The 17,635-nt window shown below is 36.0% G+C and overlaps 2 protein-coding genes across 2 annotated transcripts; one reads left to right on the top strand and one right to left on the bottom strand.

Annotated features, from left to right (window-relative positions):
- Positions 1-1,757: 1,757 nt before the first annotated feature.
- On the bottom strand, positions 1,758-6,812 carry LOC137713508 (amino acid transporter AVT1A). Its single transcript, XM_068452809.1, has 12 exons — positions 6,579-6,812; positions 5,505-5,785; positions 4,897-5,111; positions 4,544-4,567; positions 4,277-4,457; positions 3,948-4,167; positions 3,731-3,866; positions 3,630-3,641; positions 3,352-3,505; positions 2,977-3,020; positions 2,144-2,206; positions 1,758-2,031 (listed from the first exon to the last, which is right to left on the bottom strand). The coding sequence occupies exons 1-12, from the start codon at positions 6,758-6,760 to the stop codon at positions 1,939-1,941; spliced, it is 1,605 nt and encodes a 534-aa protein (XP_068308910.1). The 5' UTR covers positions 6,761-6,812; the 3' UTR covers positions 1,758-1,938.
- Positions 6,813-12,152: 5,340 nt separating this feature from the next.
- LOC137712041 (uncharacterized) lies at positions 12,153-14,109 on the top strand. Its single transcript, XM_068451189.1, has 4 exons — positions 12,153-12,210; positions 12,395-12,527; positions 13,062-13,134; positions 13,740-14,109. The coding sequence occupies exons 1-4, from the start codon at positions 12,180-12,182 to the stop codon at positions 13,986-13,988; spliced, it is 486 nt and encodes a 161-aa protein (XP_068307290.1). The 5' UTR covers positions 12,153-12,179; the 3' UTR covers positions 13,989-14,109.
- The last annotated feature ends 3,526 nt before the right edge of the window (positions 14,110-17,635 follow it).

Genomic DNA, 17,635 nt, shown 5'->3' with positions numbered 1-17,635 from the left:
CTAGGATCCCACGCCCTATCATGGTTCTGTTATTTTTGGTAGTGGAGATGTCCTCCCTATTGGTTCGTCTACTTTTTGTTTGAATGATGTTTTACTTGTTCCTCGCCTTCACAGAAACTCATTTGTGCGTTCAAGTTTACTCATGATTACTCGGTTGCCCTTACATTTTTGCCTCACTGGTTCTCTTATCATTGACCTTGCCCTTGGTTCGCCTCTTTTTCAGGGCCACTGTAGGGATGCTCTTTCTTCTGTCACCTCTACCACCACCTCGCCCATAGCTCTCTCTGCTGCCACCTACCATTTGTGGCATTTGCGCCTTGGCCATCCGTCCGCTGATGTCTTATCCCTTTTAAAGTTCGAGTCTTCATCTAGTTCGTCTATTTGTAAGCATGTGTGTAGGCTAAGCCGCACAAGCTACCTTTTTCCTTCGAATAAAGTTGTGGCACCATTCTCCTTTTTACTTACTTAGTACACTCTAATGTATGGATAACTTATAATGAATCTATGTCTCGGTTCAAATATTATATGTTATTTACTAACGACTATAGTCGTTATTCATGAATTTTTCCAATGCATCACAAGAATGAAGTTTTTCATCACTTTCGCACCTTTTGCCTCAAGATTAAAAATATTTTTATGATGACTATTAAATTCTTCCAAAACGATGGTAGAACTGAGTACCTCTTTCAAACATTTTATGCCACTAATGGCATTATTCATCGCGTCTCGTGTCCCCATAAGACCCAACAGAATGGTTTGGCCGATCGTAAGCATCACCACATCTCCACCATAACCCGTCTCTTCCTCATTGCCTCCAATGCTCACTCTCCCTTTGGATGGAGGCTGCCCTAACAGCCACCCTTCTCATTAATCTTCCCTTTCTTCGGTCTTGGGTTGGTCTAGTCCCTATTCCTGTCCATTTGATTTTGCTTGTTACCCATATTTAAGGGCTTACACCACTAACAAATTGACATCTCACTCCATGGAATGTGTTTTTGTCAACCCTGCTCGACTCCCATTGCTTCCACTGAATTTCGGCACTCAATTGGCGCACTCCAGTATCTCACCATGACACGTTCCGACATCGCCTTGCTGTTAATCATATTGCTCAGTTTATGTCAAGGCCTACCAATGCACATCTTATTGCTGCCAAACGTATTTTGCACTACAACAAAGGCTCTCTAGACCTTGGTATTGTGTTTCGACGTTCCTTTAGACCTGTCACTCTCTGATTATTCTGATGTTGAGTGGGCTCGTTGTCCGGACACTCATCGTTCCACTTCCAGCTACCTGCTTTTTCATGAACCTAATCTCATCTCTTGAAGCTTAGCTAAGCAGCCAACTGTCTCCGTTCTAGTGCCGAATCCAAGTACTCATGCATGTGCCGAGTCCATTTGGCTCCTGTCTCGTGTGAACTTCGCCATCTTGCATCACCACCCACCACCCATATTTGTTTATTGCGATAATCTGAGCACTACCTACATTGGCAACCAATCTTGTGTTTCATGCGTGGACCAAACACATTTGAGTTAGACTACCAATTTGTCAGCAAGCGTGTCAAACTTGGCAGTTTTAAGGTTCTTTTCATTCCATCCGTTGATCAGCCCGCTGATGTTCTTACCAAAGGCCTCTTCAAGCAACGCTTTCTACTCTTGCGTTCCAAACTCATCTCTCCCGGACCGGTCGAGTTTGCGGGGGGATGTTGGAATCCGGATTCTCCTATGTATTAGGCTAGGTTTGCGTGTCTTGTGGCATAGGTTTTGTTGTAAATGCCTAGTCATGATTGTGTATATAAATGTACTATTATACATCAATGAAATCATCCAATTATATTTCTACACATACAATATGAATCTAAGATTAACGGAAGAATGCATAAGCCGCTGGACCAGCGATGCACCAGTATTATTGAACTGTCGAACGAATGCCTTGAATATTTCAATAGTGATTCACAATTTTTGACAGTGCAGAATATGTACCCAGGGCTGCAGCAATGATGCCCAAAGTGGAAATCGTGATACTCGAAACAACCTGAATAAGAACAAGAGTGAACCAAAACTCGTCACATACTGCTCTTTGTTACAGCTGCGTATGCAAAAATGTTGTTAATAGATCGTATAAGGTATTCAGAGAACTCCCTAACCTGTGTCCTTGTAGCTTTCCTTCCAGCTATTCTCAGAAAGCATAGTGATGGAACTATTACTGACTGCAACCAAGACCGCACAAATCAAATTGATTAATTTTGATGTCTTTGCAATTATTTTATATCAACATGAAAAGAAAAACGAAAAGAAAAGAACAGGAACAAACAGAATGGACGACAATAAGAGCTGTTCGCATATGTTGAGCGCTCACAAGTGATTTATATCACAGTTTGCAGGCTACCACAGACCATGCAATTTACACATACAGAAAAAGGACAAGTATGGCCTTATCAAACTCCATTGCCTAAAGATCTTCTGCCTGGAATAGTTGTGTAAGTCCCGACAATTCCTCGCATTCATCCTCAGTAATTTACGGCAAATTCAATAAATTTATCTTTCCTTGGAGAAAAGTAGGTTTCAGAAGAGCCATCTGGTAAAACTTTCAATCATCAACTATGTTATTTACATGATTTGGTTTATTCCTGAACGTAGTTAGAGTAGTAAAAGATCATTGGCCTTTGGCAAGTGTAAGCCGTTAACTGCACCAATTGGTTTCGGTTTTTGACACTAAAATATGCAGCATCCTGGATCTAATTGTGTTCAATAAGCTTCCTATGACGGCCAAAATTGTAATTCACATAAATTGGTGCTCTAGGTGCACACCAGTAATGCACATGGTGATCACTCGTAAACACACATATGGTAGCTCGGTTGTACTTCGGTGGTTAGATTTCATGATTAGTAATGCCATTGTCGACTTTAACTACTTATACGTATTGTGCCATTTTATGAACTACAACTATGTAATTGCTGAATAGAGGTGTCATCTTACCACAAGAATACTGAGTAGAGAGCCTATCAAAGCCATCACAAGACCTGAAATAAGAAAAGTGCAACTGAGGTGGTTAGGTTTACATTCTGATTAACAGGAAGTTAACGAATATGCGCGTACCAATTATAAATGCATTAAATAGTATCAGGCCCTATTCTCCTTTTCTATTAGTTATCATGAGCAAACTTTCTGATAAACTCCTTGAACTCATAAATGTGGTAAGACACGGTGAAATATATAGTGGATAAAATTACGTTATGGAAGTTAATTACTAGGCTTTGGAGATTATAGCCATTTCATTATAGGGTTCGAGTGGTCAGTTCTGCAGTGACCTAGCTTAAAGGAGTAAAGTAACTGCTTGAAGCGTAAACTTACCAAAGAACGGGATAAGAAAGGCGGAAACAACAGTAGAAATGACGAGTGCTGTTCTTAAAATAATGAAACACCAGGAACTGTTAGAAATTGTAACTGGCAGCAGCTCCTCAATACTCCTTGCTAATGGGTTCATCAACAGGGCATATTTGCTCAATGTCAAGGAAGCAAAGAAGCAAATATAAGAAGTAACCACAGAATGATCAGAATATCCACAGAATTTTCAGAAGTAATGCACACACTCATAAACACACATATTTGTTCAAAGGATATTTGCTCAACGGGTTGATAACCTGTTAAAAAGCGACAAAAACAAGCTCAGTGAACCGTAAAACACACAAATATCCCATTATTAATTGAGAATCCACAATTTCACACTTACTGTTGTCCACAGTGCAACTTGGGACAGAAAAGCATGTGGTGGCATATTCAAAGTAATCTGTGACAGAGTGCGTTCACCAAACATGAGATATCCCATGACTGCAACACTCCCATATAACAGAACGCACAAGATAAAGCTGCATGAGAAAAATGCAAGGCATAAGAATCAAGGTCAAGGAAGGTGAATGCACAAAGTTGAAAAGAATTCATATTTATACCATATTATTAGCGCCTTGCTAAATTGTCGTCTGTCTGCCATGGATTGGTATATATTTGGAAAGACAGTATGCCCGGCAAAGCAAAACCCATACACACCAATTACAAGTGGAATTCCATTCCAGTGCACTGCAGGCGGGGTGTGATGGAACCCAACCCCACCAGCTGTACCAAGTAAAATCACGCATAGAACAATCAAAACTGTGACAATGACCCCACCAGCTGCAATAGGAACCAACAATGGATTCAGTTGATTGCATTGCATATGAACTCTTTCATATTTTCAAAACATGGAAGCATCATGGCGTTTAAAAGAAAAAGTTTGCGACACCTGAAAGGAATGAAATAAGACGAAGATCTTTCAACCAAACACTTGGCAGAACAATGAGGACAGTTACTATTCCAAATAAGTGCATGGAGTCCAGCTGAAAACCAGCACAATTCAAAGATGTTCCTGGGAATAGCCTGCTGAGATTATCTCCTTCCAAAATGATGAATTCTACACAATAAGACTGCATATATGGAGAAGAAATCTTTTTGAGAATAAACCACTTAAGGTTCAAGTACAATGTAAAACTAGAATCAATATTTCACTTACGTATAGTTCTGCGTACAAAATGATCTGCACCGATATCAAAAGACCAAATATATTAGAGAATACTGTATAAAAAAAATAAAAAAAAATAACTGACATGGAAGATTTAATAAAATCATCCAGAAAATACATTGAATTTGTAGATCAATAAAGTTCAGAGATGCATAACATCCGGTATGAGGAATTGACTGACAGGAAATGCGAAGAGTGAAACCATCAAATTGGCAACCAAACATGCTAATTAGACTGTTAAAGTACTGCAAATAACTGATATGGAAGTTGCAACTTACAGAACTAGCTTGGTTTCATTTTCTGATCAGTCAAACCATATATAGTGCCAAAAAGTTTAAACTTACGGATATGAAAAGACGCCCATATCTTCCAAAGGCAGCTTCTCCTAAATCCGGGTAAGTTTTGATGCCTTCTTTACTCTCAAAGCAGTATCTCATGAGTATGGCCGTGTAACAACACACAACTGCAAAAAGAAGTAGCACCACGATACCTGCCCAGCCAGCTTCTTTCATTGTAGAAGGTGTTGAAAGAAGCCCAACTCCTGCCATTACATTAATTCCTGTCCAGAAAGATGTGACACAATGAATTCAAGCAAATACAGCCACGATACGAATGTTTAAACCTACAGAATGCAGAAACCAAATAGATCCATGCATTACTATTACATACAACCTTTGCTTTCTAATTATAGTATATTAGTAAGCAGAATCATATAAATTGAAGCAAATAAATAAGTACATAAAAAGTTTCTCCCACGTACATTTTTGTAATATTGGAGGAAAAGTATCATATCAATCAAAGGAAACACCAATTCACCAACATCAATAACTTATATCATACATGAAGTGAACAACTAAGATAAGAAAAAGGGCGACCCCACTCCCCGCTTTGCGAGGATTGGGGGAAGTGAACAACTCAGACCAGATGTTTAAATTTAAATCAAATAGCATACCATTGAAGACAGTTTGAGTGAAGCTACACCCATGACCAACAGGTATTTCTCCAGTCAGATGCTTATGCAGTGTCGATCTCTCTGATAATAATGATTGGTTTACTGAGAACCTTTCCGAATCACCCTTTTGAGGAAAACCTTCGTTGGTAGACACGAATGGAGACTTTCCAATCAGGTCTAAAATGCTTTTCGAGTAATTTGTAAAGCTTGCATTACTTGGAACAAATCCGAGATTTGCAATATTGGGTGATGCTGCAATTGAGTAAGAATCGATTGTCTCCCTGCCCAAAATAACATAAAGTACATAACGATAAAAAACGAGCAGTCAAGCATATAAACTTGAAAAGAAAATACGTCTAATAAAATATTACATAACAACTAGTTTCGAAAACAAATTAAAAATGCGTCTAATTAGTTTAGTTAGCATGCCTCATTGAGAACTTAATGACACCTATGATCTAGGACGACTGTATGGAGAGAATGTATGTGTAGTAAGCTATATATCATCTTTAGTAACCTCAGTTGTTCAATACTTACTCCATTACAGTAACGGTGGACCGATTTAGCCATGAAACAATACAAGGAGCAGCTGCTTTATTGGTACTGCAGTCTATGAGCACACAAAATCCTTTGCTTCTATGATGGGGTAATAGTGTTAGGCTATAATGTGTCTCCTTCTCAAACACATAATTAACTAATTAATCTGTCACTTGCTGACCCATGTTTTTGTTTTCTGTATCTTCTGCGTTTAATTTTCGAGACGCAATTAAGAAAGTTGAGGTTCCGCCGTAAAATCAATAGGCAATGTGGGGAAGTATCCTAACTCTGTATAAGCACATGCAAAGTACATTCTCTCCCGGATGTCGGGATTCATACTCTCATCACACAAAAAATAGAACATCTTGGTAATTAAATTTTATGCAGAACATGAATCAACATAACTTTTCATGAAAATTTTCTAGGATATCGAAGGGAACCAATTAAGAATGCGAACATGGCAGATCAATCAGGTGAATGAAGGCTTGAGTGAAAAACAATGAAAGGAAGATGTATATATAAACATATAATATATACCTGTAACTCTGAGGCCATTTGTGAGAAGAAAAACTAACAGGAGAGGAAACCTCATGACGGACGCCATGGCTGCTGGTGGAGCTGCTCCCACTCTCGCTCTTGTTCTCCTCAATGTCATCTTCTTCGTCTTCACTCTCGTACAGAAATGGATCCGATTCTTTCTCCTTACCCTTCTCAGCCATTGTTGGGACTGCAATGTCACTCGTCACCCAAAACAGACACCACACGCAGAGAGCCGAGCGGATGAATGAAATTGTACCCTTGTTAATAAATTGTTTAAATCAGGCACTGTGAGTTGGCACTCCAAACAAATAACAAGATGCCATGTGTAGGTCTAGAAAGGAACCTAGCTACATCCGGAACCTAGCTACATCCGGAACCGTAGCATCTCGAACAAATAACACAATGCCACATGTTTTGATTTTCTCACGAGTGGTGATACAGTTACCGTTTATTTATATCATCTATTTTATATATATAAAGAGAGAAGATCAAATAGGTGAAGTATTTCAAAATGTCAAGAAAGTTCCTTTGTTTTCTTCACAATCAAACCTTCAAAAGTTCAAAAAACTAGGACAAATTGGTGTAAAAAAAAAAAAAAAAACCATAACCGAACAAAAAAAGCTGTATTGGAAAAGAATAAATTAAAAAAAACAAAAAAACAAAAGCATTATAGTTATCGAATCCGAATCCTTTTTGTGCGGATCCCAGGGATTCTTCAATTGTGTTCGTTCATCATACATCGTGCGGTCAGAAATCATATTAAATTTGTTTATTTAAAATTAAACACAAATAGTACTTGACAAAAGCTAACTGCACGATGTATGATGAACGGATACGATTCACGAATCCTCAGGATTCTCACAAAGAGAATCCGAAAATGATCCTGTTGTATGGTTATCCTATAAAATTATTTAGTAGTTTTGCGGTTAAAAAGTAAAACAAAGAAAAAAGTGCGTCCAGTTCCTGATTTTCTTTTAAGGCCCTAAAATATAATATTTTAATAAAAACAAAAATGAGCACTTTAATAAAAACAAAGCAATTAAAAATAGAGAAAAAAAGAGAGGAGAAATTAACACAACTAAGGGCATTTAACGGGAGTATGAGACCACAGAAATATGAAACACATTTTCAATGGAGAACTAAAAAACTGCTTCTCTCCCCATTCATACTACACTATTCTCAAACACAACATCATAAAAGAAACGAGCAATTCGCGAGGGAAGATGAAACTAAACGAATTGCAATCCCTCAGTGGGTGGGTAATTCCTACAGGTATGTCTCAGACTTTCCTCCCGATAGTTCTATAAGTTATGCTTTAGTTTTGTTGACAGGAGTTAAAAGAATTTCGTGTTTCTGACATTTGAAGCAGCAAAAGCAGTCCTCAAGAAGATAGTGGAGATGATGACAAAATAATAAAGCCACATTTAGTTGCGAATCTCTGTGAGGATTAATGGATCATGCATCTCGCCCTCGCAAAGCAAGTGCAGGTTGAAACCTCTTGAAGAGAGTTAAAACAACCATAATTAGCCAATCAACCTTTAAAATGCCCCTCTTCATAACATTGTTCATTGTCTTCATTTCAATCTAATTATTTGTGTTATTTATTTTGACAACCTTAATCACTTAATTTCCAACCTTTTTGTATTGCATCAATACTATCACATTGAACGAAAAAGGTGTTTCCGATTTATGTTTTAATCCATTTTTATTATCATTAGCTTGCTTCTTTTCTTTAATTTGGTAGGAACTGCGACATTTTCCTTTCTATGTTAATACTATCTATATGTGTGTGTGTGTAATCCCGCCGGATTTGCTACTGTGATGATCCCTTCCATCACAATAAAAGCCACAATATTATAATAAGGTTTTGATTTTTCTCTCCTTTCTTGTTGCAGAACATGCGTGAGTTCATTCAATTTGTAAATATAGCAAAGAACACAATTTTAACCCCATACAATGCAATTAGTTTTCACTAATATGTTTATGCAGCTTTTTTTTCCTTCTCATATTTACAAAGAAGGATTAAGGTGATGAAGGATCACATGATGCTCTGGAACAATTTGAGAAAGAACCATACTTCTTCAAAGAATAGTCCTTTATCTGTAACAGTTGCACAAGGTGTGTGGAGTTTAGTCCCAAGGTCTCTTATTTTTTCATTTTTGTTTGTCTTCTAATTTCAATTTTTATGTGAAAGTATTAGGTTTGCTTTCTATGGCTTATTTACTTGGGTTTGGGATGTGAGAGTACTGATGTATGATTTCTGATCGATGAGTTAGATGATGGCTGTAATGACATGTTCCAACTTAGCTTGGTTGATACATTCTTTTTCCCCTTGGAATCCCTTTACTTTGTGTTGGTTTTTCTGTTAAGAAATGCAATAACATGATTTTGATAAAATTGGTTCTTCATATATTGCAATTGCAGATCAATAAATTTCAAAATAGATAAGAACAATGTTTCACTTCATTGGTTCGTGGAGAAGAGAAAGCCAATACAGAAAATTTTATTATCTTTTTATGAAGAAAAAAAAGGCTTTGTAGTTTGTATGAAGATGCAAAATCATGAGTCCATTGAAAATTATGTTTAAATTTATGTATCTCTTCAATGTATTCCTAGGAAAAGAGTGAATCTTATATTACATTATCTTCTTTTGAAAATAAATTTATAAAATATTACAATTTATTATCAAGAATTACAAATAAAAATAAAATAAAATTTAGAGGCGCGTCGCCTGTGAGTAAAAATTATCAACTAAAACAACAAACTTTTAGGGATGCGTTGTCACATCCCAGCCCGGGGCGGATCACTTCCCGGGCCTGCTCCACCACCGTAGCACGATATTGTCCGCTTTGGGCCCCGACCCTGCCCTCACGGTTTTGTTTTTGGGAACTCACGAGCAACTTCCCAGTGGGTCACCCATCATGGGATTGCTCTAGCCCCCTTCTCGCTTAACTTCGGAGTTCCTACGGAACCCAAAACTAGTGAGCTCCCAAAAGGCCTCGTACTAGGTAGGGATGAGAATATACATATAAGGATCACTCTCATGGGTGATGTGGGATGTCACATGCGTAGCACCCGTGATTATAAAAAAGCTCTCTCGTATGCGGAGAGGCTAGTTTCTAATAGAAGTAGAGTCTATTAACATATGTGTGTCACATTTCTATAAGAGAGATGATCCAAATAGTGGTACAAACATGGAGTAAGATTATCTCCTCTCTCTTTTTCTCCCCTTCACTCCCCTCTTATTTGTATGATCACGATTAAGTTATGTCAGCATCTTATATTAATTTTTATATATATATATATATATAGAGGGAAACAAAATGGAAATTATGAGAGGAGATGAAGGGAATAGGAGGGAAGAAAATCTTATTTCTACAAATAAATAGTAAGAATAACATTTTTATTTTCTCATAGAGCATCGCAATATCCAACTGAGATATTTTCCTTCCCCTGTGAAGCTGAGGAAATCTGGAGTATCAAATGTTTAAGATTTTTTAGCGGTTATATTTTCAATCAAATAGACAAATTAAAATTTAACAATTAAAATGCTTGGGATATCTTATATACCCCAGTGCATTGTAAAAGTTTTGGAGGTTAAGTCGGTGATTTGGTAATATTTGTGGGATTTGTGTGGTCGAGTTTTTATAGGCGGCTTCAAATCGATGGGAGTTTTAATATTCGAGAATATTAAATAGAGAATTTTAATGAAAATTTTCTGATATTGTTCATTTTAACAAAAAAATATATTTTTATACTAAAAAGTCAATATTGGTAATATTCACTTTACCTTTTATTTTGTCATTTCGTTAAAACTCAAAATTTTCAAACTTTTTTTATTAGTTTTCCTTATTAAATATGCTGCCAGATTCAAAACCAAAAGCACATGGGAAAAAAAAAATCCAAAAATGTGACGATGACGTGTCATGTGTTATTTTGGATGCTTTAGCAATTTTTTTTTTTTAATTTAAATTTATTAAAGCATACTCTTTTTTTTTTATTATTAGTCGGAAATAGCATTACTAAAACAGAGTACAAGGGGAAGCCTACCAACACAACATTACAAAACAAAACAGCAACTAAAATAGAGTGCTGGGAAGATAAAAGTAAGACGACACTACCAACCAACTAGCAGCGTCTCTTCCCAACACCCGGCCAAAACCAACTCAAGGGGAACATGGTAAGCCATTCTTGTTCAGAATGTGGACCATCAAAGATGGAAGTTTATCGACCCACGTAAAAACACTTATTCCCAAATTTTGAAGGATGCTAACCAATCTGCGACCTTGTTAGCTGATTTGGGGACCCACAACCAGCGGCAGAGCGAGAAAGCTTCCCCAATTTTTAGAACTTTTTGAAGGACTAGGAAAGCCACAATAATCTTGCAGAGACCAATTTGAGTGGCAAGTGTGCATATAACTCATAAGATTATGACATTGTTTTTCTAAATTCCTCTAAACATTTTGGCAACCTAGAAAAGGATTTTGAAGTTTATAGAAAAAGGCTTATACCCAACTTTTTCTCTCAGTATTTTTTTTGTTTAACTTATGTGGTGAATGTCGCTTAGTATTACGATTAAATGATATTCCTTTATATTTGTGAGTAAGAGGTCTTAGTTTCAAATTTATTTGATGGTGAGTTGGATACTAAATTATTATGGCAAGGCTATTGTATAGAGAATCATATTATAAAGAAATGAGAAAAAAAAAATTAGCATGTATAGCATAGTTAATTTTCATATGAACAATAGTTTACTTTAAATTAATCTAATTTGCGGAAAGAGAAATTCAAACTTAAGTGCAAGAGGAGAGCTCGCTCAAATAAATTATTGTGGAAGGAAAGATTCATATTTTACATATGAACAATAGTTTAGTATTGTTGATGAAGGAATTAACTAATTAAGGGTAACATTAGGAAGACCAAAATTTTAAACCAAAATTGCAAACCAAATGATGTGTCACCAAGGCGGGGGCCTAGGCAGCGCTAAACGGGGATTTTTAGAACAGTGTGTGTCACCAAGAGAAAATAAGCATGTTAATCAACGCTTCAGTAATAATCCAATTATTAATAACCAAATCATTTGATTTGCAAATTTAGTTTAAAATTTTTAGCCTCCCTAACATTATCCATTAATTAATTTACATGATCCATTTTCTGATCAATCACTCGTAGTTATAAAAGTTGATTGATTGCACCACATGACAACATTTCAGAAGTACACAAGCAAGTCGTGGATTGCTTAGTAATTAAGGTCTTGTTCTTAAACTAATTACGTCTTGAGTTCAAATTCTTCTTATTCTCTTAGTGTAAAATATTGATCGTACTAAAAAAAAAAAATTGAGGATGAGCCATATGTCAGAGGCCCAAACTATGCAGTTGGAAATTTGGAATATGCGTTGCTTAAGGCCTTGAACAATGGTGTTACATGCAATGCAAGAGTGCATAACATAATATGCATATATGCTATTTCCACCCCCACAAGTCAAGTCACATTGATGCTTTATGCGCTTCTTGCATGTTAAAACACACATATACAAAGCTTATAGCTCTTCTCTCTGTATTAATCGGCAGCACAAAACCTTGCAAAACATAAAAAAAATGGGCCAAACCCTCAAGACATTGGCTCCTAGTACTCTCTCTCTCTCTCTCTCTGTTTAGGATTGCTTCTATGTATCAGGCTAGCTATAATATGGTTTTCTAACGCTAAAAAACGCTTTTGACTATATTTGATAGAAGCATCAGTAACACAAATTATTAAGTTTATGTATATTTTGCAGATTAACAGCCCCTTAACTACCATTTTTATTGTGCAGGAACGGAGGAAAACAAGATTAAAGAAATTAGTCCCATAATCGAGGAGTTCTATAAAACACATTTTGAAGCTGGCAGTGGCACCGAGGAACCAACCGCAACTGAATTCTACAGAGCCGTATGCGAAGCTGTCGAGTATATATATACATCCTATAATCAATTACTCGCTGTCATTTTAGCCCATGCATGCATGATCCCGAATCTCTGCATTTAGCTTCTACGCATTAATTTTTTATATTGGAAAACTATCTGCATGCATCAGATTTTCTCTCCTGGGCATGGATTTTGTGCGCCTTCAGGCGCGCATGATCCGGTTTGGTCTACTGACGCCATAACAACACTGCAACAACAACAACAATTTAACGCCATAACAACAATCTGACACCTATAATGACACTGCAACAACAACAATAAGATTGGATTATGCACAACCAATAACGGTGTCGTTATGGTGTCGTTGGATTGTTGCATAGACTATTGTTGCTAGAGTGTCGTTATAGTGTCATTAGATTGAACCGTGTCATGCGCAACCCACGCAAACACAATCCCATGCACATGAGAGAAAATATGTTGCATTCTTATGCTTGCCATTGAGTATATATCTCGACTATACAGAGGATACTAATAATTGGTGTAATTAATCTTCAATTCCATAATTATTTTTGCCAGAAAAATCAACAAACAGCTCGGTAGCACCCAATTTTGCGTCCCAGAGGAAAGCAAACTCAAGAAAGCATACGAAGTAAGCATCAATTCTTGTTGAAGTTCTTAATTTTTGCTACCGTACGTACCATAAATATTGGGCTTGTCATATTTTACACGCACACACACACAAAATGTTCGAGTTTAAGTACGCCGTTAGTTTTGTAAGAAAGTATGATCCAAATATGAAGCAATTTTTCAATATACCCGAAATACATTATGATAACACGTGAATTCATCTATTTTTATTAATATGAATCCTAAAAATGGTTGGACATTTTATATTGTTCACTTCCATTATAACAAGTGAAATAATAGACCAGTATAATCTGATTATATGGTGTAAATGACTATTAGGTCGCCGACCGTAAACTTTAGATAATTTATTAGTTTGATATGCTAGACATTACGTCACAAGCATATATATACGATGATATGATAAAATAATATTTATTTTAAAATATGTTGCATCCACTCAGTACTATGGTCTGGTAATATTTATCTTTACTTGTAAGCGAGAGGTCTTAGGTTTGAATATAGTGGATGACGAATTCGATACCAAATTAGGTTGGTCATTGTGTTGTTTAGCCAAAGTCCTTCTCTTGTAAAAATATATCGTTGTACTAAAATAAAAAAATGCTGCAGCAACACCACAAAGGCATGGGAAGCTCTCTGAAAAGGGAAGAGTTTCAAAAGATTTTACAAGAAATAATTGTGGGTACAGGATTTACCGGTGTTGGAGCCAAAGACACACTCATGTACATGTTTGGTGTTCCACTCACCGCTTTCCTCATCAAGCAACGAATCATGCCTCGTGCAATTCCTAATGCTTTCTTCATTCCAGCTATCACGTCTGCTACTGCCTTCGTGCTCGCTAAACTTAACAAAGTATAAACCATCATATTGGATTATCGATTGAAATCTACATTTGATTATTTAATCATTGTCAAATCATCAATGATTTTATACATTCTGTTAATTATGTAATTACTATTTTGGTTCTCAACTTGTGTTGTAGATGATAATACATTGGTATTTGTATATTTATATATCTATGTATATATAAAGTGAGAGCCTTAGTTTGATGAAGCTTTCCAAAATGCCCATTTGTTTCCTTCACAATCAAAATCCAAAAAATTCAAAAGACAAAGGACAAATTGGTAACAAAACATAAAGAGACAGATGCCGTTAAAAAAAAGAAGAAAAAAACGAAAATAAAAAAATGTTGGGAAATTGAGGAAAGAAACGTGGGAGAGAGACTGTAGTTTTCAGTTTACAAACTCTCACATTATTGTAAAATTTGATGGAATGAAAAAAAAAAAGGGGTTTTAGATCTAGGTCCAAAAACATAGGTAGTTTTTGGAACTGAGTCCAGTTATCCAATTACATATTTATATCAATTTTGCCCCTTCAGATAAAAATATTTAAATTCTTTAATTTTTTTTATCATTTATTCAGTTTTTAAATTTTGAATATTTAAATAACCAAACTAAAATATTATCTAGTAACTACTTACTATTTACTATTTATGAAGAAAACAAAACCGATATAATCTAGTAACTACCTACTTATTGTATAGGAAGAAAAATGCTTTAGAAAATTTTGAAAAAAAATTGAGGAAAGAAACGTGGGAGAGACTGCAGTTTTCAAACTGCTTTCAGTTTACAGACTCACCTTATCATAAAACTAACGGAATAAAAAAAAAAAAGAAAAAAAAAAACCCTAATATGTTTAGAATTAGAATTGCTATTCAGCAGTTGAACACTTGAAGCGTGTGAAGGGAGTAGTTTTGTAGAAATAAACGCGAACGTGCATGAAAATAAATTCAAACGTGTGAGAGGAAGTAGTTTTGCGGAAGGAGATGTAAATAAAGCAAGAACCTAAAAAGAACAAATTGAAATTGTTTTGCTGGAGCCCGGAGGAGAAGATGAAATTGGTGAAAAACCAAGAAGAACTGGTCATTCGATAAAGTAGGTGATACTATTTTTTTTTTCTTTTGGTTAATTGAGTTTAATTCCTCCACCATAGTTCTCAATTATTAAACTTTTGTATTTTGCTTTCTATCACAGTGCTCCTTATTCCTTAATATTAATCTTCTGATGCATTTTCACAGAATTATTAAATTGAAGTTCTTCTACAAATCAGTCCCTGGAATTTACTAATCGTGGAACAAACAAGTAACGAGGTCTGAAATTTGTTTTCTTTGTAATTGATACTGGCATTCTGTTTTTGGCTTGAGGAGGCTTTGACAAATTTGCAGAAGGAAAACCTAAAGGAGGATGATTGCCTCTTTTGCACCTTAATCCATCCACCTTCTTTACAGGTATGCCACATTTCTTCAATTTCTTAATTTTATCTCTAAAATTCAATCCAAAATATTGGACAATATTTGAAGATGAACAGTTGGCTAATTATCCTACTATTTGCGAAAAAAAGAGAGACAATTATCCTCCAAAACTGAGCGGTTATAATTTAAACACGTTGAAAAAAAAAAAAAAAAAAAGTGGTGTTCAAATTTGAAAATGCAATTAGTAGTTGGCAATTGGTTTTATTAATCATCTTCACTCTCAGGTCGTTAATTTTACTTTCCATATCTCACCTACCTTTCACATATCTGATATGGAATTAAATTATCTCTATTTGTTCATTTATTTTGGATTAATTATTTTTACTTGACTAATTGTTGCATTGATTGGTTATTGATATGGGAAGGTGTTGCGTGGAAGGAGGAGGAGCATAAGCTGTACTTGGTGGATTAACTTCACACTTAATCATTTGATCATAAGAAAACATGGGATCCTCACAAGTCATAACATGACCAGGGCTGTCCTTTCATATATAAATGGTGCAATCTGGTAAATAAGTCAGTCTTTTCATTTTCTTTGTTTCTTTGAATGTGCAGAAGGATAAAGACTTGAATGGAAGCAAAGGCACAGATAAAGATTGGAATGTGGAGAAGGATAAGGATAAGAAGAGTCAGTTCACTTTTCTCCCAGGACGCTTCACTCTTTCCTCCCATGTCGCTCTCTCCTCATCATTTTCAGAATGTAAAACCATTCGTGTGACTCAAGAAATCAAGAGGAGGAAGAAGACGACATGCACTTTTTGGGGGGGGGGGGGGGGGGGGTGGCGCGGTGGAACCGATGCTACTCCAGAGAAAGATTAATCTGATAACGATTCCACGCATTAGAGAGTTGCTTGGGTCGTTTCAGTTACACATGGCCAGAAAAAGAAAACAAAGGAGGAAGAGATGGACTTCCATTTTAGAAAATATTTAAATTGGTGGGTACATTTAAATAATTTTGCAGGCCGCATGCCACAATGGATAACATGCGATCAGTTATCCACCCAATTACATTTGAGAAGAATGTTTCAGCCATAAGAGAAGAGTTTCCATCTTCTTCGACAACACAACCAATGCAGACGGGAATGGTAAGATGTCGTACAAAGACATGATTTTTCTCCTTTCTCTATGTATTCCTCTGTTTGTTGAGTAAACATACAAATATCACAGCCAAAAACATTCTTAATCTTCAATTAATATCATAATCCCCATTTTGCCCAAAGCACTTATGGCTTAGGTAATTATTTTTGCCCTCTATTCAATATCTGTTCTTACATGATTATTATAATTTTGTGTATTTTGGGTTGTGAATCTTCATATTATAAATCTCAATTATAAGAAGGTTGACTTCATTTTACGTTTGTAATCGGTTTCATTTTCTCCCCAGTTGCGTGAGACTTCACCATATAATTTATGTTGCTTAGATCTATATATTGAAAATTCGGATAGACGCCAAATGCTTCAAATATGTTTCCTGCCAATTGGTTCCCATCAAACCAAACTCTGATCATGGTCTTTGTTTCCCACAATGCACGACACAACTCCACTGAAAAATTAACTACAACATCAGTTACCACTAAATCCGAATTTGCATTAAAAAAAAACCAAAACAAAACATAAAATAAAATTTATCCCCGACCCCAAGTACAAAAAGCACCACAAACATCATATTTTACTGCTCTCCCTATTTCACCTTTGTTCTACATTTTGGTAAACAATATTTTCCCCTATTAACGTAGTCCTTCAACAAACAAAGACAATAACTCATGAGTATGTGCTTTGTGCTCTACAACAATACATTGAGGTCTTCAAATCATCATGATCCTTTGCCGAAGACGAGCCTGAGTGAAGTGACCAATGAAAACATTATGAGCTTTTCGAAGTAATAAATTCCCAAGTTAATTGATTTTAAAATACAAGGAAAAGAAAAATAAGTTATATTGTACATGCTTCACGCTTGCGAAGGTAATGCTAGAGAACACCATTATCGGCATTGCTGTGTGTGAAAGAGTATCCACGTCAACAGCTTCAAATTTATTGCTTGCAGTTATGTGCAGCCATCTTCCAGATTTCAACCCTCACCTCCATACTTGGTATCATACTTTTTGAAACATATACATTGACAATTACAATGAAAAACAACTACTGCAAGACATCTTTAGGGCGCTATGTCTCCGTTATAAAAAAAAGACCTCGC

Source organism: Pyrus communis, chromosome 13 (genome assembly GCF_963583255.1).
Source record: "Pyrus communis chromosome 13, drPyrComm1.1, whole genome shotgun sequence".
Lineage (NCBI taxonomy): Eukaryota > Viridiplantae > Streptophyta > Magnoliopsida > Rosales > Rosaceae > Pyrus > Pyrus communis.
The sequence above is the reverse complement of the archived record's forward strand: the minus strand, read 5'-3'. Positions and strand labels throughout refer to the sequence as shown.

Bases quoted from the DNA above. Each gene is read 5' to 3' on its own strand.
- LOC137713508 (XM_068452809.1), bottom strand. From the start codon at position 6,760: ATGGCTGAGAAGGGTAAGGAGAAAGAATCGGATCCATTTCTGTACGAG. The intron at 5,112-5,504 runs GTATGCTATTTG...CTTTCTGGACAG, and splicing joins CACTCAAACTGTCTTCAATG to GAATTAATGTAATGGCAGGA. The intron at 4,168-4,276 runs GTGTCGCAAACT...TTCCTATTGCAG, and splicing joins TCTTATTTCATTCCTTTCAG to CTGGTGGGGTCATTGTCACA.
- LOC137712041 (XM_068451189.1), top strand. From the start codon at position 12,180: ATGGGCCAAACCCTCAAGACATTGGCTCCTA. The intron at 12,211-12,394 runs GTACTCTCTCTC...TTTATTGTGCAG, and splicing joins CCTCAAGACATTGGCTCCTA to GAACGGAGGAAAACAAGATT. The intron at 12,528-13,061 runs GTATATATATAC...TATTTTTGCCAG, and splicing joins GCCGTATGCGAAGCTGTCGA to AAAAATCAACAAACAGCTCG.